At 47.0% G+C, this 25378-nt stretch overlaps 1 protein-coding gene across 1 annotated transcript; it reads left to right on the top strand.

Annotated features, from left to right (window-relative positions):
• The first annotated feature begins 4053 nt into the window (after nt 1-4053).
• Nucleotides 4054-23477, top strand: LOC140203497 (nucleoside diphosphate kinase-like). Its single transcript, XM_072269579.1, has 5 exons — nt 4054-4304; nt 19710-19840; nt 21086-21187; nt 22406-22518; nt 22630-23477. The coding sequence occupies exons 1-5, from the start codon at nt 4205-4207 to the stop codon at nt 22748-22750; spliced, it is 567 nt and encodes a 188-aa protein (XP_072125680.1). The 5' UTR covers nt 4054-4204; the 3' UTR covers nt 22751-23477.
• The last annotated feature ends 1901 nt before the right edge of the window (nt 23478-25378 follow it).

Below are 25378 nucleotides of genomic sequence, written 5' to 3'. Positions count from 1 at the left end.
TTCATATGAAGAAAGACTGGATGAACTAGGCTTGTACTTGTTGGAATTTAGAAGATTGAGGGGGGATCTGATTGAAACGTATAAAATCCTAAAGGGATTGGACAGGCTAGATGCAGGAAGATTGTTCCCGATGTTGGGGAAGTCCAAAACGAGGGGTCACAGTTTGAGGATAAAGGGGAAGCCTTTTAGGACTGAGATTAGGAAAAACTTCTTCACACAGAGAGTGGTGAATCTGTGGAATTCTCTGCCACAGGAAACAGTTGAGGCCAGTTCATTGGCTATATTTAAGAGGGAGTTAGATATGGCCCTTGTGGCTACGGGGGTCAGTGGGTATGGAGGGAAGGCTGGTGCAGGGTTCTGAGTTGGATGATCAGCCATGATCATAATAAATGGCAGTGCAGGCTCGAAGGGCCGAATGGCCTACTCCTGCACCTAGTTTCTATGTTTCTATGTCCCAGATGCTGAGGGTCCCGAGTGATAGATGATGCCTTCATGAAGCACTGCCTCATGAATATGTCCTCAGTGGGGAGGGTTGTGTCCATGAGTTTACGTCCCTCTGCAGCCTTTTGCCATCCTGTACACACTGTAGCCTCCACACCAGTCAGAGTGCTCTTCATCAAACAGCTATAGAACTTTGTAAGTCTTTGGTGACATACCAAATCTCCTCAAACTCCTAATGAAGTAGAGCCACTGGTGTGTCATTTTGTGATTGCATCAATGTGTTAGATGCCGGCCCTCTTAAGATGGTGACCTCTGAACTTCTGCTTCCAGAAGTCCATGATGAACTTCTTGCTCTTGCTGACATTGAGTGTAAGGTGGTCGTTGGGACACTCAAACCAGCTGATCTGCGTTCTCATTGCCATCTGAAATTCTACCAACAGTTGTTATTGGCAAATTTAGATACCATTTGAGCTGTACCTAGCCACATAATCATGGACATAGAGAGAGTAGAGCAGTGTGACAAGATCCATCCTTGAGGTGCGCCAATGTTGATTGCCGGCAGAGAGATGTTATTCCTGATCTGTACTGACTCTGGTCTCCCAATGAGGAAGTTGAGGATCCAGTTTTAGGCTTGGTGCAAGTACATTTTCATTAATGACAAGGTAGATGGAGGGCAGGTAGTTCTGAAGAAGAAGAGAGGCCACAGAAGGACTCAGACAGATTAGGAGAATGGGCAAAGAAATGGCAGGTGGAATATCGTGTCAGGAAGTGTATGGTTATGCACTTTTACTGTTTGAGTAAAAGGAAGGCAAATGCGATGTTAACATTCATTTCAAGAGGACTAGAACATAAAAGCAAGGATGTAATGTTGAGACTTTATTAAGCACTGGTGAGGCCTCACTTGGAGTATTGTGAGCAGGTTTGGACCCCTTATCTGAGAATGGATGTGCTGAAACTAGAGAGGGTTCAAAGGAGGTTTATGAAAATCATCTCAGTATTTAATGGCTTGTCATATGAAGGGTGTTTGATGGCTCAGAACCTGTATTCACTGGAATTCAGAAGAATGAGGGAGGGGCTTAATTGAAACCTATCAAACGGTGAAAGGCCTTGAATAGTGGATGTGGAGAGGATGTTTCCTATGGTGGGAGAGTCTGAGACCAGAGGACACAGCCTCAGAATAGAGGGGCATCCTTTTAGAACAGAGATGAGGAGGAATTTCTTTATCCAGAGATTGGTGAATCTGTGGAATTCTTTGCCACAGGCAGCTGTGGAGGCCAAGTCTTTATGTATATTTAAGGCAGAGGTTGATAGATTCTTGATTGGTCAGGGCATGAAGGGATACGGGGCGAAGGCAGGAGATTGAGGCTGAGAGGGAAACTGGATCAGACATGATGGAATGATGCAGCAGACTCAATGGGCTGAATGGTGTAATTCTGCACCTATATCTTAAGGTTGTGTGTCTTTCCATTCACTGCATGTTCTCCCACATACCCCAAACACATTGTTATACTTTCCTGGGTTTAATTCTGTTTTCCTGCAGTCTTACTCTGCCAACCACAGGAACAATCTACAACCTCTGCTTGAGCAACCTGTATGTTGGTCTAACTCATTATAACAACAAGCAAGGAGTGGAGTGGGGAGGGGAACTAGAAAGGATAATTTCACTCACTCCAACACTGAACCATTTCCACAACCTATCGACTCGCTTTTAAGGACTCATTATCTCATGTTCTCAATATTTATTGTTTGTTTATTTGTTACTTTTTTTTCTATTTGCAGTTTGTCCAACTTGTGTGCATTTTTATTGATTCTATTGTGTTTCTTTGTATTTATTGTAAATGCCTGCAGGAAAATGAATCTCAGGTGGTGTACTTTGTCCCTGATGTATCTGCCTCTCCCAGCACCCCTGGTAGGGTGTTGCACACTCCCACCATTCTCTGTGTAAAAAAAACTGCCTTTGATGTCCTACCCCCAAACTTGTCTCTTCGCTACTGTATGTAGAAATTGGCTACCACCTTCCTACATTATAAATGCCCTGGGACGGAGGTTATGAACAATCCTTTGGAAATCCAAACTTGTCTTCGTTTCTCTGGTCTACATTCTTTCTTGCTTCTAATGTCAAAAATTTATCCCATTCTTCTTGAATCCTTACCAGCAACCAACGTGATTCTGTTTCAGACACAGACTGCTGGAGGAACAGGTCAGGCAGCATCTACGTATGGAAATAGTCAACGTATTGGGACAGGACCCCTCATCAGGACTGAAACACCAACTGTTTATTCATTTCCATAGATGCTGCCTGACCTGCTGATTTCCTCCAGCATTTTGTGTGTGTTGCTCTGGATTTCCAGCCTCTGGAGAATGTCTTGTGTTTATGACTATATTTCAGGCTGGTTTCCTCTGTTGGTCACTATGGGAGCAGAATTGAGCTATTTGGCCCATCAGCCTCATTCTTCTGTCTTCTCCCTTTGATGCCCTAATTAATCAAGAACACACCATTTTAAATATACCCAATGACCTGGCCTGCACAGCCATCTGTGGCAATGAATTCCACAAATTCACCACCTTCTAGCTGAAGACATTGCTTCTCACCTCTGATCCCTTATTATCTGAGGCTGTGCCCTCTGGTGTTAGACTTGCCCACTTAAAGGAAACATCTTCTCCATATCCACTCTGTCTAGGTCTTTTCAATACAGTATTCAATAGGCTTCAATGAGATCTTCCCTCTTTTAAACTCCAGTGAGTAGAGGCCCAGAGCCATCAAACACTCTTCATTTGAGTTAACTGGTGTCAGGGTCTGGAATAGCAGTATCTGTAGAATCACCTCACACTGCCTCCAGTCAAACACAGTGTAGTCTTCAAATGAAGAACATCTTCGTCTAGCCTTTGGGAATCATCTCATGTTCTTGATAGTTATTGTTTATTTCTGTATTTTTTCTTTATTTATTTTTGCATTTGCAGTTTGTTATCTTTTGCACACCCAGTTGGTGTGGTTTTTCATGGATTTATTGAATATGCCTGCAAGAAAATGAATCTCAGGTTGTATATAGTGATATTTATGTACTGTACTTTGAACCATGAGTAAAACATCCCTTGTCCACATCCCGAAATGAGCAGACAAAAGGCTGCCATCAGGCAGGAGGTACAGGAGGCTCAGGACCCACAACACCAGGTTCAGGGGCAGTTATAAACCCCCTCAACCATCAGGCTCCTGAACCAGAGGGGATAACTTCACTCACCCCATCGTTGAAACTGTTCCACAACTTACAGTCTCACTTACAAGGACTCTTCATCCCGTCTTCTCCATATTTATTGTTTATTTATTGTTGTTTTGCTTGTTTTTGTTTCTTTGTATTTACTGTGAATGCCCACAAGAAAATGGATCTCCGAATAGTATATGGCGGCGTTATACTTCGATAATAAATTTGTTTTTAACGTTAAGATACCACAATTTAATTATTTGTCTAGGATCAAGTTTTAGAATGCTAAACTTTCCGAAAAATGTTTCGTAAGTGAAAATACAAATTTCGGGGTAAAATAACTGGCCTGTTGACGCTCTCAGATACATTGGCGGGGGCCGAGCCCAAGAGGCAGGAACCGGGTCGGGTGGAGGGAGAAGCGGGTGGCTGCGGTTTGTTATCCGCGGTCGTGCCTGGGGCCTGGGGTGAAGGCTGAGTCCGGAGGCCGGGCGGAGCTGCCCTCGCTGAGGCCCCGCCCCGAACAGTCCGCGGGAGGCGGCTCAGTCGGGCCGGGCCGAGCCGGGATGCTGCTGCGGGCACTAAGCCGCCTATGGACGGAGCATCGCCTTCCTGCCAGCCCGGGGCTCCGCTGGGCCGCCGCCGGCCTCCGGCTCCTCTCCTCCGGTAAGTGCGGGACCGGTCGGTTCATTCATTTGTTCCGCTGCCGAGTTGTTCTGAAAGTTTCACAGAAACTCGCTGAGAATCTGGAACCTCCGGGGGCTGGAGGAGGGAGAGCCCCCGATCTACACCGTGGGCTGGGGAACAGCGAGGTCAAACTTATTTCTTGGGTGCTGACCCCCCCCCCCCCAGCCCCGTATCCTAGGGGTGACCCTCTGCTGACCCCCCCCAGCCCCGTATCCTAGGGGTGACCCTCTGCTGACCCCCCCCAGCCCCGTATCCTAGGGGTGACCCTCTGCTGACCCCCCCCAGCCCCGTATCCTAGGGGTGACCCTCTGCTGACCCTCCCAGCCCCGTATCCTAGGGGTGACCCTCTGCTGACCCTCCCAGCCCCGTATCCTAGGGGTGACCCTCTGCTGACCCCCCCAGCCCCGTATCCTAGGGGTGACCCTCTGCTGACCCCCCAACCCCGCATCTTAGCGGTGACCCTCTGCTGACCCCCCTCCAGCCCCGTATCCTGGGGGTGACCCTCTGTTTGCTGCGTTGAATGGTGCTGTGATATAAAGTTGCTCAGCTCCTCTCCCAATTGAGTACTCGCTTCATGTTCAATCACCATCTGCTGCCACATCTAAAATTGGTTAATTGAATGAAAAAAAGTCTAAATTAAATAAATGTAACCAAACTAGTTTCAGTTACAATTAATAATATAACTGTGTGCTGTGTTGCTACTTTGTTGAGCTGGTCAGTTGTGCAACACAGAAACACCATGTCCATACTGACTTTACCTTGTCTTTACCCAATTTGCCTGCTTTTGGATTCAAATGTCCAAATACCTCTTTTAAATAACACCTGAATCTGCCACCATCTCAGGCATTGAGTTCCAGATTTCAGCCACACTCTGTGTAAAAAAAATCCTCTTTAAAACTCATGTTCATGCCTCGCACCCTTATGTATACTTGATCCATCATCAGGGTCCCCCATCACCCAGGCCATGCTCTCTTCTCACTGCTGCCATCAGGATGGAGGTACAGGAGCCTCAGGACCCACACCACTAGGAAGTTATTAACACTCAACAATTAGGCTCTTGAACGAGTGCCCAACACAGAGAAACAGAAAACCTACAGCATAATACAGACCCTTCAGCCCACAATGCTATACTTACTTTAGAAATTACTAGGGTTACCCATAGATCTCTGTTTTTCTAAGCTCCATGTACCTATCTAGGAGTCTCTTAAAAGACCCTTTTGTATTCACCCCCATCACTGTCACCAGCAGCCCATTCCACGCACTCACCACTGTCTGCGTAAAAAACTTACCCCTGACATCTCCTCTGTACATACTTCCAAGCACCTTAAAACTGTGCCCTCTCATGCAGGCCATTTCAGCCCTGGGAAAAAACCTCTGACTATCCACACGATCAGTGCCTCTCATCATCTCATACATCTTATACCAGGTCACCTCTCATCCTCCGTCGCTCCAAGGAGAAAAGACCGAGTTCTCTCAACCTATTCTCATAAGGCATGCTCCCCAATCCAGGCAACGTCCTTGTAAATCTCCTCTACCACTTTCAATGAATCATGGACCTGTATTCCCAGATCCCTTTGCTCTACCACATTCCTCAGTGCCTACCCTGGTTGGTGCTACTGAAGTGCAAAACCTTGCATTTATCTGCATTAAATTCCATCTGTCATTTTTCAGCCCATTTTCTATCTCTCAAAATTTCACTTTTGAATATCTCTCACTCACCTTGTACTTTGATATCCTGATCAGCGTCCTTCATTCCAGGGAGACCAAATCCACTCTTCTCAATCTCTTGTAACTGAAATATTTCAGTTCAAGTGATATGGTGGTGAACCTCCTCTGTTGTCTTTCCAGGACCACCTCATCCTACCCTTGGTGGTGAGCAGAACTGTACACAGTTCTCCACCTGAGGTCTACCCAAGTCACTGTTTTGTAAAGTTGCAACATAACCTCTGGTGAATTCCATATCCTGGCCTTTGACGCCACCTTCACCACTTGTGTTGTCACTTTTAGGGAATATTGTACTGTCTTGGATCCCAGGTCTCTGTTCAACACCTTCGTTTGGTAGTTCACATGTCAAGTGCTTTAGAAAACTCACCGGTACTGACAGCATGTTCCCTCTGGCAGCTCCAGGCCGGAACATTTAACATTTAACACCTCGGCAGCAGAGGCTGAACCCCGTTAACCTGTGGGGTACTGGGGCAGCGTTGGTGATGCACGATATGAATGCCGTTGTGTACGGGACCGATGACCAGGGAGGGGGGAGAGCGCGGGACCGATGACCGGGGAGGGGGGAGCGCGCGGGACCGATGACCAGGGAGGGGGGAGAGCGCGGGACCGATGACCGGGGAGGGGGGAGCGCGCGGGACCGATGACCGGGGAGGGGGGAGAGCGCGGGACCGATGACCGGGGAGGGGGGAGCGCGCGGGACCGATGACCGGGGAGGGGGGAGCGCGCGGGACCGATGACCGGGGAGTGGAGAGCGCGCGGGACCGATGACCGGGGAGGGGGGAGCGCGCGGGACCGATGACCGGGGAGAGGGGAGCGCGCGGGACCGATGACCGGGGAGTGGAGAGCGCGCGGGACCGATGACCGGGGAGGGGGGAGCGCGCGGGACCGATGACCGGGGAGAGGGGAGCGCGCGGGACCGATGACCGGGGAGGGGGGAGCGCGCGGGACCGATGACCGGGGAGAGGGGAGCGCGCGGGACCGATGACCGGGGAGTGGAGAGCGCGCGGGACCGATGACCGGGGAGGGGGGAGCGCGCGGGACCGATGACCGGGGAGAGGGGAGCGCGCGGGACCGATGACCGGGGAGGGGGGAGCGCGCGGGACCGATGACTGGGGAGGGGGGAGCGCGCGGGACCGATGACCTGGGAGTGGAGAGCGCGCGGGACCGATGACCGGGGAGTGGAGAGCGCGCGGGACCGATGACCGGGGAGTGGAGAGCGCGCGGGACCGATGACCGGGGAGGGGGGCTCTGTTACAATTACAGAGAAAGTGTAGTGCAGGGAGACCATAAAGTTTGTTCATTATGTGTCCTGACATACAACGTGGGCCATCATGCTCTTTTCAAGACCAGAAATGTTCTCGGCAAATTTTTCTACAGAAGTGGTTGGCCATGGCAGTCTTCTGGGCAGTGTCTTTACGAGATTGGTGACCCCAGCCATTATCAATACTCTTCAGAGATTGTCTGCCTGGTGTCTGGTCACTTAACCAGGACTTGTGATCTGCACCAGCTGCTCGTACCACCCGTGGCTTCACTTAACCCTGATTGGGGGGGGGGTGCTAACCAGGTGGTACACCTTGCCCAAGGGTGACCTGCAGGCTAGCAGAGGAAAGGTGCACGTTACACCTCCTTTGGTAGAGACATATCTCCATCCCACCTCCCATAATAAGGTGCAAAATTATGACGTGGATTATTGTGAGGTCGACAGTCCATCTAAAATCAGCAGGAGCTGGGCTGTCCTTGAGACTGGTGGAGTTTCTGTTGGAAGGCATCTATCATTAAAGACCCATCACCCAGGACATGCCTCCTCCTCATTACTACCATCAGGGAGGTGGTAAGGGAGCCTCAATGTTTTACAAACAGTTTCTTCCCCTCTGCCATCAGATATCTAGTGGAAGAGATGAAGCTGTTTCCTTTGATCATTCCCTGGCCTTTACCTCTATCCTTCAAGGATAAATGCCACTCAGTCATTGCCCTCCGGGCCACATACATCACTGACAACTGGTCCTCAGCCCTTACCTGTCCATTCAGTACTGAAACCTCGAGAAATGGTCACTGGCAAATGTGGTGAAATGTGCTGTTTTGTGGCAGCAGTGCATTGCAATACGTAAAAACTACTACGAGTTACAATAAGAATATATTTTTAAAAAACAGTGCAAAAAGAGAGCAAAATATTGTGGTAGTGTTCATTGTCCATTCAGAAATCTGATGCTGGAGGGGAAGAAGCTGTTCCTAAAATGTTGAGTGTGGGTCTTCAGGCTCCTGTCCCTCCCCCCTGATGGTAGCAATGAGAAGAGGGCATGTTCTTTATGATGGATCCACCTTCCATCATTAAGGTGAAGGTATCGCCTTTTGAAGATGCCCTCAGTGGTAGCGAGGCTAGTGCCCATGGTGGAGCTGGCTGAGTTTTCAATCCTCTGCAGCTTTTTCATTTTTATATCTGCAACACCTCACCCTGCCCTTGTCCTTCCAAATGTTTCCCACCCCGTAACTCTGTGCAACCCTGCACCTCAATTGTAATCCATTCAACACTGGCCACTGAATCTTCAGCTGCTGAGATCCCCTGTTCCCTCCAGATCACTGTCTCTCTCTCAAAGACAGCTCAGTCACCCCATTACTTTACTTTACTTTATTGTTGCCAAACAATTGATACTAGAGCGTACAATCATCATAGCGATATTTGAATCTGAGCTTCGCGCTCCCTGGAGTACAAATCGATAGTAAGTATTAAAAATTTAAATTATAAATCATAAATAGAAAAGGGAAAGTGAGGTAGTGCAAAAAAACCGAGATGCAGGTCCGGATATTTGGAGGGTACGGCCCAGATCCGGGTCAGGATCCGTTCAGCAGTCTTATCACAGTTGGAAAGAAGCTGTTCCCAAATCTGGCCGTACGAGCCTTCAAGCTCTTGAACCTTCTCCCGGAGGGAAGGGGATGAAAAGTGTGTTGGCTGGGTGGGTCGTGTCCTTGTTTATCCTGGCAGCACTGCTCTGACAGCGTGCGGTGTAAAGTGAGTCCAAGGACGGAAGATTGGTTTGTGTGATGTGCTGGGTGTTCACGATCTTCTGCAGCTTCTTTCGGTCTTGGACAGGACAACTTCCATACCAGGTTGTGATGTACCCTAGAAGAATGCTTTCTACGGTGCATCTATAAAAATTAGTGAGAGTTTTAGGGGACAGGCCAAATTTCTTTTGAAGTAAAGGCGCTGGTAGGCCTCTTGGCAGTGAACACTGCTTGGTTGGACCAAGTCAGGTCATTTGTGATATTGACCCTGAAGAACTTAAAGCTTTTGACCTGTTCCACTTGCGCACCACCGATGTAAATGGGGTCGTGCAGTCCATTATTCCTTCTGAAGTCAACAACCAATTCCTTCGTCTTGCTGGCGTTGAGGGATAGGTTATTGTCTTCACACCATGCCACCAGGCTCTTAATTTCCCCTCTGTACTCAAACTCATCATTACCCGAGATACGGCCTACAATTGTTGTGTCATCAGCAAACTTATATATTGAGTTTGGTGGAAACTTGGCTACCCAATCATGGGTGTACAGTGAGTACAGCAGGAGGCTGAGTACACAGCGGTGCTCAGATTGATTGTAGAGGAGAGCTTGTCCCCTATTTTTACAGCCTGGGTCCTGACTGTGAGGGAGTTGAAGATCCAGCTGCAGATCTGAGTGCTAAGGCCCAGGTTTCAGAGCTCAGGAATCAGTTTATTTGGAATGATGGTATTAAAGGCAAAGCTGTAGTCAATGAAAAGATGTCAAGGCTTCAGCGGGGGTGCAGAAGAGGTCTACCAGGATACTGCCTGGTTTAGAGGGCGTATGCTATCATGAGAGGCTGGACAAACTTGGGTTGTTTTCTCTGGAATGGTGGAGGCTGAGGGGAGATCTGGTAGAGGTTTATAAGCTTATCGAGAGGCATCGATAGAGTAGACAGTGAGTATTTTTCCCAGGGTTGAAATATCTTATACCAGAGAGCATGCATTGAAGGTGAGAGGGGGTAATTTCAAAGGAGGTGTGATGGGCAAGTTTTTTTTTTACACAGAGAGTGGTGAGTGCCTGGAATGTGCTGCCTGGGGTGGGGGTAGAGACAGATATATTAGAGACTTTTAAGAGATGTTTATATAGGCACATGAATGTAAAGGAAATGGAGGGATATGAACATTGTTGGCCATCCGATTACAAACTTAATGGGTTTGCACAACATTATGGGCTGAAGGGCCTGTTCCTGTGTTGTACTGTTGTATGTTCTGTGTTGAGGGAATGAGTCATGGGCCAGTGACAGCATCTGATTGCTCTTCTCCCAGTTGTTTTGGGAGTTTCGTGAATTAAGTTGATGTCAAAATGCAAGTCACAACTCGCTCCAGTGTGGGTGCATTCAAATATTCTGGCTATACCTTGTGCTGGTGTTTAACGTGGACTTCAGCAAGGTCTTTGACAAGCTCCCTCAGGGCAGCCTCGTCTGGCTGGTATTCACAGGGAGATGGCTGAGTGGATTTACAATGGGTTTCGTGATAGGAAGAAGGGGGTGATGATTGAGAGAGTTGTTTCTCAAACTGGAAGCTTGTCTCTAGTGCATCATATACCAAACGCTGGAAGAACTCAGCAGGTCAGGCTGCATCTATCGAAAGGAATAAAACAGTCAATGTTTCAGACTGCGACCCTTCATAGGGACTAGAGAGGAAGGGGGAAGATGCCAGAATAAAAAGGTAGGGGGAAGGTAAGGAGCCTAGATGGAAGATGAAGACGGGTGGGTGGGAGAGGCAAAAGGCTGGAGAAGAATGCATCTGATAGGAGAGGAGAGTGGGCATGGATCATTGGAGAAAGGGAAGGCAGCAGAAAGGAAATTATAGTCCAGTTAGCCTGACCTCAGTGGTTGGGAAGATATTAGGGTCAATTGTTAAGGATGAGGTGATGGAGTACTTGGTGACACAGGACAAGATAGGACAAAGTCAGTGTGGTTTCCTTCCGGGAAAATCCTGCCTGACTAATCTGTTGGAATTCTTTGAGAAAATTACAAGTAGGATAGATAAAGGGGATGCAGTGGATGTTGTATATTTGGACTTTCATAAGGACTTTGATAAGGTGCCACACATGAGGCTGCTTACCAAGTTAAGAGCCCGTGGTATTACAGGAAAGTTACTAAAATGGTTAGAGCATTGGTTGATTGGTAGGAGGCAGTGAGTGGGAATAAAAGGATCCTTCTTTGGTTGGCTGCCAGTGCCTAGTGGTGTTTCGCAGGGGTTGGTGTTGGGACCACTTCTTTTTATGCTGTATATAAATGATTTCAATGATGGAATAGAAGACTTTGTTGCCAAGTTTGCAGATGATACGAAGATTGGTGGAGGGGCAGGTAGTGTTGAAGAAACAGGTAGGATGCAGAAGAACTTAGATTAGGAGAATGGGCAAGAAAGTGGCAAATGAAATATAATGTTGGAAAATGCATGGTCATGCACTTCGGTAGTAGAAATAAATGTGCAGACTATTTTCTAAACGGGGAGAAAATTAAAAAATCTGAGATGCAAAGGGTCTTGGGTGTCCTTGTACAGAACACCCTAAACATTAACTTGCAGGTAGAGTTGGTGGTGAGGAAGGCAAATACAATGTTAGCATTCATTTCAAGAGGTCCAGAATACAAGAGCAGGGATGTAATACTGAGGCTTTATCAGGCTCTGGTGAGGCCTCACCTTGAGTATTGTGAACAGTTCTGGGCCCCTCATCTTAGAAAAGTTGTGCTGACATTGGAGAGGGTCCAGGGGAGGTTCACAAGGATGATTCCAGGAATGAAAATGTTATCATTCGAGGAACGTTTGATGGCTCTGGGTCTGTACTCACTGGAATTCAGAAGGATGAGGGGGGATCTCATTGAAACCTTTTGAATGTTGAAAGGCCTAAACACAGTAGAGTCTAGGACAAGAGGGCACAGCCTCAGGATAGAGGGGCCCCTTTCAAAACAGAGATACGGAGAAATTTCTTTAGCCAAAGGGTGGTGAATTTGTGGAATTTGTTGCCACATGCAGCTGTGCAGGCCAGGTCATTGGGTGTATTTAAGGCAGAGATTGTCAGGTTCTTGATTGGACATGGCATCAAAGGTTACGGGGAGAAGGCCGGGAACTGGGGTTGAGGAGATTTTTAAAAAAGGATCGGCTGTGATTGAATGGTGGAGCAGACTCGAACAGACTTGAAGGGCCTCGAGGTATTGCATGTTGGAAGGACAAACCAAGGTAGAACATACAGGGTTAATGGTAAGGCACTGAGGGTGCAGTGGAACAGAGGGATCTGGGAATACAGATACAAAATTCCCTAAAAGTGGCGTCACAGGTAGATAGGGTTGTAAAGAGAGCTTTTGGTACATTGGCCTTTATTAATCAAAGTATTGAGTATAAGAGCTGGAATGTTATGATGAGGTTGTATAAGGCATTGGTGAGGCCAAATCTGGAGTACTGTATGCAGTTTTGGTCACCAAATTACAGGAAGGATATAAATAAGGTTGAAAGAGTGCAGAGAAGGTTTACAAGGATGTTGCCAGGACTTGAGAAACTCAGTTACAGAGAAAGGTTGAATAGGTTAGGACTTTATTCCCTGGAGCGTAGAAGAATGAGGGGAGATTTGATAGAGGTATATAAAATTATGATGGGTATAGATAGAGTGAATGCAAGCAGGCTTTTTCCACTGAGGCGAGGGGAGAAAAAAACCAGAGGACATGGGTTAAGGGTGAGGGGGGAAAAGTTTAAAGGGAACATTAGGGGGGGCTTCTTCACACAGAGAGTGGTGGGAGTATGGAATGAGCTGCCAGACGAGGTGGTAAATGCGGGTTCTTTTTTTAACATTTAAGAATAAATTGGACAGATACATGGATGGGAGGTGTATGGAGGGATATGGTCCATGTGTAGGTCAGTGGGACTAGGCAGAAAATGGTTCGGCACAGCCAAGAAGGGCCAAAAGGCCTGTTTCTGTGCTGTAGTTTCTATGGTTTCTATGGTCAGGTGGCCTAATTCTGCTCCTGTCTTATGGTCTTTTGGAAGGAGGGGGGCACACCAGGGGGGTGATAAGCAGGTGAGGAGAGGTCAGAGATTAGAGTGGAGAATAGAGAAAGGGGAGGGGGGTTATGGAAAGGAGGAATTGATATTCATGCCATCAGGCTGGAGGCTACCGATCATAGGAAACATTTTCTCCACATCCACTCTTTCCAGGCCTTTCAATATTTGATAGGCTTCGATGAGACCCTCCCCACCCCTCACCATTCTTCTAAATTCCAGTGGTGGAGGAGGCCCAGGGCCTTCGAAAGCTCCTTATACATTAACCCTTGCATTCCCAGGATCATTCTTGTGAACATCGTCTGGATCTTCTCCAACACCAGCACATCCTTTTTCAGATAAGTGTTTCGAATGTACACCTCTATCAAGTCTCTATCACCCCTCATCCTCCTGCGCTTCAAAGAGAAAAGGCCTAGTGTGCTCAGCCCTTCCCCGTAAGCCATGCTCTCTAGTGTAGGCAGTGATCTGGTGAATCCTCTGATTTAGAAATGGATGTTGTCTGTAGAGCTGGAACTTGTGCTGTGTATGGAGCCCCCCCTCCCTGCAACCAAGCACCAGCTGCTCTGTAATCGAAGCCTATCGAGGCAGTGGCAATGGCTGTGCCCCGTGTGAACTGATTGGCTTGTTTACACAGCCATTACCTATCCTACACGACAGATTTCTCAATAAAGATTGGACTGTGCATGGAACCCAAGGGCACCCATGTGATATCGATCGGTGCTTGTTCACCTTGGTGTTTGTTGGGGACGTTTGGGAGAACATGTACACAACCTTAAAACATACAACAGTTCCTGGTAACCATTTCCTTACTAGAAAGCCCAACTTTAAATGTATGGATGGAAATTACAAAGGACATTTACAAAATGGAGAAGATAACAGCATCTGTTAATCATAAGTTGGAACAATTTGATTCATACTGGGAAAAATGGTTTAACTACATAACACCTCATAGGCCTGATTTTATTCTCACAAGTCAATGAATATGTTGTAAAAAAAAAAAGATCACTCCCTACTTGTGAGGTAAGGTAAATGTGAGGTGCTACATTTTGGTAGGACTAATCAGAATAGGACATACATGGTAAATGGTAGGGCATTGAAGAATGCAGTAGAACAGAGGGATCTAAGAATAATGGTGCATAGTCCCCTGAAGGTGGAATCTCATGTGGATAGGGTGGTGAAGAAAGCTTTTGGTATGCTGGCCTTTATAATTCAGAGCATTGAGTATAGGAGTTGGGATGTAATGTTGAAATTGTACAAGGCATTGGTGAGGCCAAATTTGGAGTATTGTGTACAGTTCTGGTCACCGAATTATAGGAAAGATGTCAATAAGATTGAGAGAGTACAGAGAAGGTTTACTAGAATGTTACCTGGGTTTCATCACCTAAGCTACAGGGAAAGGTTGAACAAGTTGGGTCTTTATTCTTTGGAGTGTAGAAGGCTGAGGGGGGACTTGATAGCGGTATTTAAAACTATGAGAGGGATAGGTAGAGTTGACGTGGATAGGCTTTTTCCATTGAGAGCCGGGGAGATTCAAACAAGAGGACATGAGTTGAGAGTTAAAGGACAAAAGTTTAGGGGTAACATGTGGGGGAACTTCTTTACTCAGAGAGTGGTAGCTGTGTGGAATGAGCTTCCAGCAGAAGTGGTTGAGGCAGGTTTGCTGTTGTCGTTTAAAGATAAATTGGACAACTATATGGACAGGAAAGTCATGGAAGGTTATGGGCTGAGTGCAGGTCGGTGGGACTAGGTGAGAGTAAGAGTTCGGCACGGACTAGAAGGGCCGAGATGGCCTGTTTCTGTGCTGTAATTGTTATATGGTTTATATGGTTACTGCGTACATAGTTTTCTTCCTTCAATTGTTCTTTCTTTCCTCTCCTTTCTATAAGTGTATACCTCAGATAAATATTATGTGGAGATTTGTGGCAAATATGATTATATGATATATATGTACAGTCTCTGAAATACATCTCATGGAAATGTTTGTTTGATGATGAACTTCAATAAAAAATAAATTACAAAAAAGAACATACAACAGTACAGGTCCTTTTGACCTATTCTAAGATCAATCTAATCCTTGCCACCCATGTACATTATTGGAGAGGACTCCTAGAGACCAGATTTACAAGTATTTGGAAAGCTTTGTCTGTCTGATTCAGGGATAGTCAGCATGGTTTTGAGGGGAAGGTCACACCTCGTGAGACTGATTGAATCCTTTGATGAAGGTAATTTTGAAGCTCTATAAACCTGGTTAGACCTCACTTGTAATATTGTGTTCGTTCCTGGTCACCTCATTACAGGAAGGATGTGGAAGCTTTAGAGAGGGTGCAGAGGATGCTGCCTGGATTAGAGAGTGTGTCTTAGGAGGAAAGGTTGAGCGAGCTAGGGCTTTTCTCTTTGAAGTGGAGGAGGTTGAGAGGTGACTTGTTACAGGTGTAAAGATGATAAAACAAACTGATTGAGTGGACAGTCAGAGACTTTTTCCCCAGAACAGAAATGGCTAATACGACTTACTGCCTTACCAATTTATTGGAATTTTTTGAGGTAATCTTGAATAAGATTGACAAGGGAGAGGCTGTGGATGTTGTGTATTTGGATCTTCAAAAGGCCTTCGATAAGGTGCCGCATATGAGGCTGATTAATAAGATGAGAGCCCATGGAATTACAGGAAAGATATTGGAATGGGTGGAGCATTGGCTGATAGGCAGAAAGCAAAGGGTGGGAATAAAGGGATCCTATTCTGATTGGTTGCCGGTTACTAGTGGTGTTCCGCAGGGGTTGGTGTTGGGGCCGCTTCTTTTTACGATGTATATCGACGATTTGGATTATGGATTAAATGGTTTTAAGTTTGCCGATGACACCAAGATAGGTGGAGGAGCAGGAAATGTTGAAGAAACGGAAAGGTTGCAGAGAGACTTAATCAGTTTAGGAGAGTGGGCAAAGAGATGGCAGATGAGATACGTTGACAAATGTACAGTTGTACATTTCAGAAGAAGAAATAATCAGGCAGATTATTATTTAGATGGGGAGAAAATTCAAAAATCAGAAGTGCAAAGGGACTTGGGGGTCCTCGTGCAGGATACCCTAAAAGTTAACCACCAGGTTGGATCGGCAGTAAGGAAAGTGAATGCTATGTTGGCATTCATTTCAAGAGGAATAGTGTATAAGAGTAAGGAGGTGTCGATGAGGCTCTATGGGGCATTAGTGAGACCTCATTTGGAATACTGGGTGCAGTTTTGGGCCCCCTATCTTAGAAAGGATATACTGATGTTGGAGAGAGTTCAGAGAAGATTTACGAGGATGATTCCTGGAATGCAGGGGCTAACATATGAGGAGCGTCTGTCGGCTCTTGGATTGTATTCATTAGAGTATAGAAGAATGAGAGGGGATCTCATAGAAACGTTTTGAATGTTGAAAGGGTTGGACAGAGTAGATGTGAAAAGGTTGTTTCCCTTGGTGGGTGAGTCCAGGACAAGAGGCCATAGTCTTAGAATTAGAGAGTACCCAGTTAAAACAGAGATGAGGAGAAATTTTTTTAGCCAGAGGGTCGTGGATTTGTGGAATTCGTTGCCACATACAGCTGTAGAGGCCCGATCATTGAGGGTGTTTAAGGAGGAGATTGACAGGTATCTAATCAGTCAGGGTATCAAGGGATATGGGGAAAAAGCCGGAAACTGGAACTAGATGGGTGAATAGTTTAGCTCATGGGGGAGCTGCGGAGCAGACTCGATGGGCCGAATGGCCTACTTCTGCTCCTTTGTCTTGTGATCTTGTGACTGGTCATAATTTTTAGGTGATTGGAAGAAAGTTTTGGGGGGTGGAGGATGTCCAAGGTAGGTTTTCTTTTTTTTAATTTTATTTTTATTTGGATAAGGAATTCACAAATATCATGTACTTTTTTCACACATATAACCTTTACCATTTTTTTATATGTATAAAACTACAATTATTTATACATTTTTAAGTACACATTGAGATGATATAAAAGGAAAATAAACATTTAAATAGATAATTATGTACTGTGGTAAATCTAACCTATTAGGTTAAGTAATGGAATTAGTTGTTAAGAAAAATGGTAATAATAGTTTCCATATAACCCTCCTGGACCATTTCCACTGGTCCAAAATGTTGTATATAAGCCTATGTATCAACCATTGTAGGTGTTTATATCCTAATTTGTTCATGCTTGCTCCTGCCCGCAGACATAATTATCCGATCCCTGTGTAGGTTTTCTACACAGAGGGTGGTGGGTGTGTGGAATACCCTGCTAGTGATGGTGGCAGAGGCAGATACATTAGGGGTATTTAAGAATCTCTTAGGCACGTGGATGGGAGAAAAATGGAGGGATATAAGACCATAAGACATAGGAGCAGAATTAGGCCATTCAGCCCATCGAACCTGCTCTGCCATTTCATCATGGCTGAATCCGGATCCCACTCAACCCTGTACACCTGCCTTCTCGCCATATCCTTTGATGCCCTGACCGATCAGGAAACGATCAACTTCCACCTTAAATACACCCACGGACTTGGCCTCCACCATAGTCTGTGGCACAGCGTTCCAGATTTACTACTCTCTGGCTAAAACAATTACCTCTGTTCTAAAGGGTCACCCCTCAAATTTGAGACTGTGCCGTCTAGTTCTGGATACTCCCACCATAGGATTCATCCTCTCCACATCCACCCTATCTAGTCCTTTCAACATTCAGTAGGTTTCAATGAGATCCCCCTGCGTTCTTCTCAATTGTAGTGAGTACAGGCCCAAAGCTGCCAAACACTCCTCATATGTTAACCCCTTCATTCCAAGAGTCATCCTCATGAATCTCCTCTGGACTCTCTCCAATGACAACACCTCCTTTCTGAGATATGGGACCCCAAACTGTTGACAATACTTCAAGTGCAGCCTGACTAGTGTCTTATAAAGCCTCAGCATTATCTCCTTGCTTTTATATTCTATTCCCCTTGAAATAAATGCCAACATTGCATTTGCCTTCTTTACCACAGACTCAACCTGTAAATTAACCTTCTGGGAGTCTTGCACGAGGACTCCTAAGTCCCTCTGCACCTCTGATGTTTGAAATTTTCTCCCCATTTAGATAATATTTTGCACTGTTGTTCCTTTTACCAAAATGCATTTCCAAACACTGTATTCCATCTGCCACTTTTTTGCCCATTCTTCCAATTTGTCTAAGCATTGCTTCCTCAGCACTATTCACTCCTCTACCTATCTTTGTATCATCCACAGACTTTGCCACAAAGCCATCAATCCATTACCCAAATCACTGAAACAATGTGAAAAGTAGTGGTCCCCAATACTGACCCCTGAGGAACACCACTAGTCACTGGCAGCCAAGCCGAAAAGGCCCCATTTATTCGCACTCGCTGCCTCCTGCCTGTCAGCCATTCCTCTATCATGCTTCTGAAAATCTAAGTAAACGACATCCATTGCCTCTCCTTTGTCCACCCTGCTTGTTACTTCCTCAAAGAACTCTAACAGATTTGTCAGGCAAGATTTCCCTTTACAGAAACAATGCATTATTTTATCATTAGTCTCCAAGTACCTCGAAACATCATCCTTAATAGTAGACTCCAACACTTTCCCAACCACTGAGGTTAGGCTAACTGGCTTATAATTTCCTTTCTTTTGCCTTTCTCCCTTCTTAAAGAGTGGAATGACATTTGCAATCTTCCTGTCCTCTGGGACCATGCCAGAATCAAGTGATTCTTGAAAGATCATGACCAATACATCTCTTATCTCTTCAGCAACCTCTCTCAGGACTCTGGGATGCAGTCCATCTGGTCCAGGTGACTTACCCACCTTCAGACCTTTCAGCTTGCCTGGCACTTTTTCCTTTATAATATCAATGGCACTCACTCTTGCTCCCTGACACTCACGGACCTCTGGCACACTGCTAGTGTCTTCCACAGTAAAGTCTGATGCAAGATACCCATTAAGTTCATCTGCCATTTCTTTGTCCGCCATTACTACCTCACCAGCATCATTTTCCAGTGGTCCAATATCAACTCTCACCTCACTTTTACTCTTTATATAACTGAAAAACTTTTAGTGTCCTGTTTTATATAGTTGGCTAGTTTGCCCTCATACTTTATCTTTTCCCTTCTGTGGTTATGAGGGAGGGAAAGGTTAGGTTGATCTTGGAGCAGGTTAACATGGGGGACCTGTGCTGTCCTGCAGTATTCTGTGTCCTATAGCCTTCCATTCTTTTATCTATGTGTCTCAGGGGCATTGAAGAGTCTCTTAAAAGCCCCCGGCATTAAACTGGCTCATCTCTCTCTGCATTAAGTGTCTATGGTGCCCCCAGTCATGCTTCAGGTTGGAGGGGGCTCTCTTGGAAAGGGAAATGTTGGACAGTGTGGCTGGACTTGTGAGAAGGCTGTGATGGGTCGGTGTCTCAGAAGCGTAGGAGGGCTCAGATTGATCTTGGATTAGGTTAAAGGGTTGGCACAACATTGTGGGCTGAAGGGTCTGTACTATACTGTTCTAAGTGCCCATTGGGGAGGACGAGGCAAATCGGCCCCTCCGTTTGGTTAAGCCTGTGGCTCCTGCGTCCTGGAGCTGTGGGTAAAGTGTGAACTAGTTGACTTCTAACTCTTCCCTCCTGCCTCCTCAGGGGCCAAGGGGCTTTGTGAACAGACGCTGGTGGCAGTGAAACCAGATGGGGTGCAGAGGAGGCTCGTGGGAGAGATTATCCAGCGGTTTGAGAGACGGGGCTTCCAGCTGGTAGGCCTGAAGCTTATGCAGGTACTGCAAGGTCCAAGTGCACACTGCTTGCAAAGACAGCAGCCTTCCTTAACTTGCTAGGACAAAGCGGGGTGGGACTTTCACAGTCAACGGTGGGACACTGAGCAGTGCGGTCAGACAGAGGGAACTGGAAGGCATTCTCTTAAACCTGGAGCATTGGAGAGACGGTGGGATCTGGACCAGATGGAGAAATGGGCTGAAAAAAGGCATGTAGAATTTAATGCAGACAAGTGTTAGGTATTGCTCTGTGGGAGAACAAACTAGGGTAGGACTTACACAATGAATGGTAGGGCACTGAGGAGTGTGGTACATCTGAGAGATATGGGAATACAGTACAGGTACAGGATTCCTTGAAAATGGTGTCATGCGTAGATAGGGCTGTAAAGAAAGCTTTCGGCACGTGGATCAAACAGGAGTTGAGATGTTATAGTTGTGTTGGTCAGACCCCATTTGGAGTATCATGTGCAGTCCTGGTCAGCTACCTACAGGAAAGAGATCAATAAGATTGGAAGAGTGCAGAGAAAATTTACAAGGATGTTACCGGAACTTGAAGACCAGAGTTGTAGGGAAAGGCTAAACAAGTTAGGGCTATTCCCTGGAACATAGGAAAATGAGGGGAGATGTGATACAAGTATACAAAGTTATGAGGGGCATAGATGGGTAAATGCAACCAGGCTTTTTCCACTGAGGTTGAGTGAGACTACAACTAGAGGTCATGGGTTAAAGGTGTAAGGTGAAATATTTAAGGGGGACCTGATAGGCAACTTCTTCACTGAGAGTGTGGAATGAGCTGCCAGTGAAAGTGGTGGAGGCTTGGGTAGGGCGAGGTCACTCTGTGACATCGTCTGCCCTGGGTAGGGCAAGGTCGCTCTGTGACACAGTCTGCCCTGGGTAGGGCAAGGTAGTCCTGTGACACGGTCTGCCCTGGGTAGGGCGAGGTCGCTCTGTGACATGGTCTGCCCTGGGTAGGGCAAGGTAGTCCTGTGACACGGTCTGCCCTGGGTAGAGTGAGGTCGCTCTGTGACGTCGTCTGCCCTGGGTAGGGTGAGGTAGTCCTGTGACACGGTCTGCCCTGGGTAGAGTGAGGTCGCTCTGTGACGTCGTCTGCCCTGGGTAGGGTGAGGTCGCTCTGTCGCCAGTATCTGTAACTCAATTCTTGTTGAGCTTGGGGACAAGCCCCACAAGATGGAATCGGGGCGTGGGGGGGACGGTTTGTGACACTGACTTTGTGCATCCTTGTTTCAGGCACCCCAGGACATTCTCTCGGCTCACTACCACGATCTGGCAGAGAAGCCGTTCTACCCGGCACTGATCGAGTACATGAGCTCCGGACCGATCGTTGCCATGGTGAGTTCCAGAGGACCAGCAGAAATGCGGTTACTCGATGGCTGAAAGGATGCCAATCTCCTAAAGCTCCAGGAAGGATGTGGAAGCTTCAGAGAGGGTGCAGAGGAGATTTACTAGGATGCTGCCTGGATTAGAGAGCGTGTCATATAAGGATAGGGTTGAGCAAGCTAGGGCTCTTCTCTTTGAAGGGATGGATCATGGGAGGTGACCTGACAGAGGTGTACAAAATGATAAGAGGCATAGATTGAGTAGACTTTTTCCCAGGTGAAAGTGGCTAATTCAGGAGTTATAATTTTAAAGTGATTGGAGGGATGTATGGTGGTGGGGGGTGGGGAGGATGTCAAAGGGTGGGTTCTTTACTCATCCACATCACCGAGGATCTCACGTGGTCTGTACACACCAGCTGTGTGGTGAAAAAGGCACAACAACGCCTCTTTCACCTCAGACGGTTGAGGAAGTTTGGAGTGGGACCCCAAATCCTAAGAACTTTCTACAGGGGCACAATTGAGAGCATCCTGACTGGCTGTATCACTGCCTGGTATGGGAACTGTACTTCCTTCAATCACAGGACTCTGCAGAGAGTGGTGCGGACAGCCCAGAGCATCTGTAGTTGTGAATTTCCCATGATTCAGGACATTTACAAAGACAGGTGTGTAAAAAGGGACTGAAGGATCATTGGGGACCCGGGTCACCCCAACCACAATCTATTCCAGCTGCTACCACCCGGGAAACGGTACCCGCAGCATAAAAGCCAGGACCAACAGGCTCTGGGACAGCTTCTTCCACCAGGCCATCAGACTGATGAACTCATGCTGACTTGAGTGTACTCTATATTACATTGACTGTTCTATTTATTATAAATTACTATGATTGCACATTGCACACGTAGGTGGAAATGTAACGTAAAGATTTTTATTTTTACTCCTCATGTATGTGAAGGACGTAAGAAATAAAGCCAATTTAATTCAATTCAGTGGTGGGTTTGGAACAGCCTGCCAAAGGTGGTGTTAGAGTGATACATTGGGGATGGATGTTCAAGAGACTTTTAGATGGGCATATGAATGGTGGAGAAATGGAAGGCTATGTGTGAGGGAAGGGTTAGATTGATCTTACCAGCTCAACATCCTGAGCCGAAGAGCCTGTACGTTCTGTGTTTGGGTGTTAACCCCTCACTCCCGGCCTCTTTTCCCTGCTCGATTTGTGGTGTCTCATCTGCAGGTGTGGGAAGGCCACGACGTGGTGAAGGTTTCTCGCACAATGGTGGGTGCCACCAGTCCCGGCGAGGCTCTTCCTGGGACCATCCGTGGGGACCTGTGTGTTCACATCAGCAGGTAGGAGAGGGGGAAGAGGGTGCGCGCATTAGGGACCCACCTCCCACTGTCCGAGGGGAGATCCGAGCCCCACCCGCCTCGCCTCCTGTAACGGACTGTCCCTCTTTCCAGGAACGCCGTCCACGCCAGCGACTCAGTTGAAGTGGCCAAGAAGGAGATCGGCCTGTGGTTCCGTCACAGCGAGCTGGTTCAGTGGGAGTGTTGTGCTGCAGGCAGCACCTACAATATATAAACTGCAACCGTCCGACAACACCAACTACCTCCATGGACAGTCTCAACAGTACATTCTGAAGCTAGAGAGCCATCTGTTACACAATCTCCTCCGACTTCCCCTGAACCCAGGGTGTTTCCTTCCTCCCCTCACTCTCCGCTTTGGTGTCAGACTGGCTTCAGACCAACCACTCTTGTAAGGTGCCGATTAGCAATAAAATCGTTTGTGCCAAGCGCAGGGAATCGCTGCCTCATGTTTGAGGATTTTTATCAATAGACGGCCGACTTCAACAACTTCTATTGTGTTGAAACTCCTCACACCTCATGAAACAGCAAACCAAAGAGTGAAGTTAGAATCTCTGGTCTGGCTCTAGGCTTTTGCTGCTGTGATTTTGTGCTGTGCAAGAGCCCAAAGTATGACAGTGAAATAGCCTACCACATACACACAGTGGCCACTCTGTTAGGTACACCTGATCAGCCAGTCAGCTGGCAGCAACTCAGCGCATAAAAGCATGCAGGCATGGTGAAGAGGTTCGTCTGTTGTTCAGACCAAACATCAGAATGGGAAAGAAATGTGATCTAAGTGCCTGTCACAAACAAGAGAAAAGCTGCAGATGCTGGGAATCCAAGCAACATGCACAAAATGCTGGAGGAACTCAGCAAGTCAGGCAGCATCCATGGAAAAGAGTCCAGTCGATGGGTTTGGGCCGAGACCCTTCATCAGGACTGGAGAGAGGAACAGATGAAGAGTCAGAGTGAGGTGGTGGGAGGGGAGGGGATGAAGAAACACAAGGTGACAGGTGTAACTGGGGGTGGGGAGGAGGGGGTGAAGTAAAGAGCTGGGAAGTCGATCGGTGAAAGAGATACAGGGCTGGAGAAGGGGGAATCTGTTAGGAGAGGGCAGAAGGCCATGGAAGAAAGAAAAGGGGGAGGTGCTGGGTGGATAAGGAGATAAGGTGGGAGAGGGAAACGGGAATGGGGAATGGCAAAGGAGGGAGAGGGGCCATTACCGGAAGCTAGAGAAGTCAAAGCTCATGCCATCAGGTTGGAGGCTACCCAGATGGAATATAAGGTGTTGTTCCTCCAACCAGAGTGTGATCTCATCACAACAGTGGAGACCACATGGATTGACATGTCAGAATGGGAATGGGAATTGGAATTAAAATGGGAAATCCCACTTTTTTTGGCGGACGGAGCATAGGTGCTCGGTGAAGCAGTCTCCCAATCTATGTCAGGTCTCACTGATACACAGGAGGCCACACCGGGAGCACCAGACACAGTAGATGATCCCAATAGACTCACAGGTGAAGTGTTGCCTCACCTGGAAGGACTGTTTGGGACCCTGAATGGTAGTGAGGGAGGTGGTGTAGGGGCAGGTGAAGCACTTGCAAGGATATGTGCCAGGAGGGAGATCAATGACAGTTGAAGTATCTCTGAAACAGCTGATCTCCTGGGATCTTCATGCACAACAGTCTCTAAAGTTCACAGAGTATGGTGTGAAAAACAAAAAAAAATCCAGTGAGTGGCAGTTCTGTGGGTGAAAACGCCTTAATGAGAGAGGTCAGAGGAGAATGGCCAGACTGGTTCAAGCTGACAGGAAGGCGACAGTAACTCAGATAACCACACGTTATCACATTGCTGTGCAGAAGATGCGCAACACGTTGGGAACGTTGTAGTGGATGGGCCCAGCAGCAGAAGACCACTTTATTAAGTGGTTGAATGTACGTTGATTAGATGGTAAAGGGGGTAGGTGATGTACTTGCCTTCATTAGCCACTGAGTTTGTTGTTTCAACTGTTCTGGAGGAACGCTCAGCCTGTGAGCGGGAGAAGGGGAGAAGGCGGGAGAGGAGATATCGGCAGCAACTTCATCGTCACTGATTCGACCACAACCTCCCAACAACTGAATCACGAGTTCCAATCCTGCTATTTCCACAAAGGAATTTAAATTAAGTTAATTAAATCAATTTAAAATAATCAAATTAAAATAAATGTAATTAGAAGCCCAGTATCAAGGATGTTGCTGTTACAGCAGCTAAGTTTAAAATAAAAACCCGTCTAGTGAATGCCTTTACTGTGGATCTGAAGTTATCACTGGAGGGGAGCGGGGTCTGTTTTCGCATCCCACAGGGTGCGGTTGGGGCTAGCGTGACAGTCTCGTGATGCCTTTGGGCAGCAGAAAGTGAGACCATAAGGCATGGGAGATGAATTAGGCCATTTGGCCTGTCGAGCCAGCTCTGCCATTTGATCCAATTCTCCTGCTTCTCCCTGCAACCTTTCACACCCTGCTAATCAAGAAACCTATCAACCTCCACCTTAAATGCACCCAATGACTTGGCCTCCATAGCTGCAGTTGGCAATGAATTCTACAGATTCACCACTCTCTGGCTAAAGGGGTTCCTCCTCATCTCCATACTAAATGGACATCGCTCTATTCTGAGGCTGTGCCCTCTGGTCCTAGACTCTCCCACCATGGGAAACATCCTCTCCACATCCACTCCATCTAGGCCTTTCAATATTCAATAGGTTTCAATGAGTTCCCCTCAATCTTCCAAATTCCGGTGTGTACAGGCCAAAAGTCCTCAAAACACTCCTCATAAGATAACCCTTTCATTCCCAGAATCATTCTTGTGAACCTCCTCTGAACCCTCA

This window comes from Mobula birostris, chromosome 9 (genome assembly GCF_030028105.1).
Source record: "Mobula birostris isolate sMobBir1 chromosome 9, sMobBir1.hap1, whole genome shotgun sequence".
In the NCBI taxonomy this organism is placed as follows: domain Eukaryota; kingdom Metazoa; phylum Chordata; class Chondrichthyes; order Myliobatiformes; family Myliobatidae; genus Mobula; species Mobula birostris.
The sequence above is the reverse complement of the archived record's forward strand: the minus strand, read 5'-3'. Positions and strand labels throughout refer to the sequence as shown.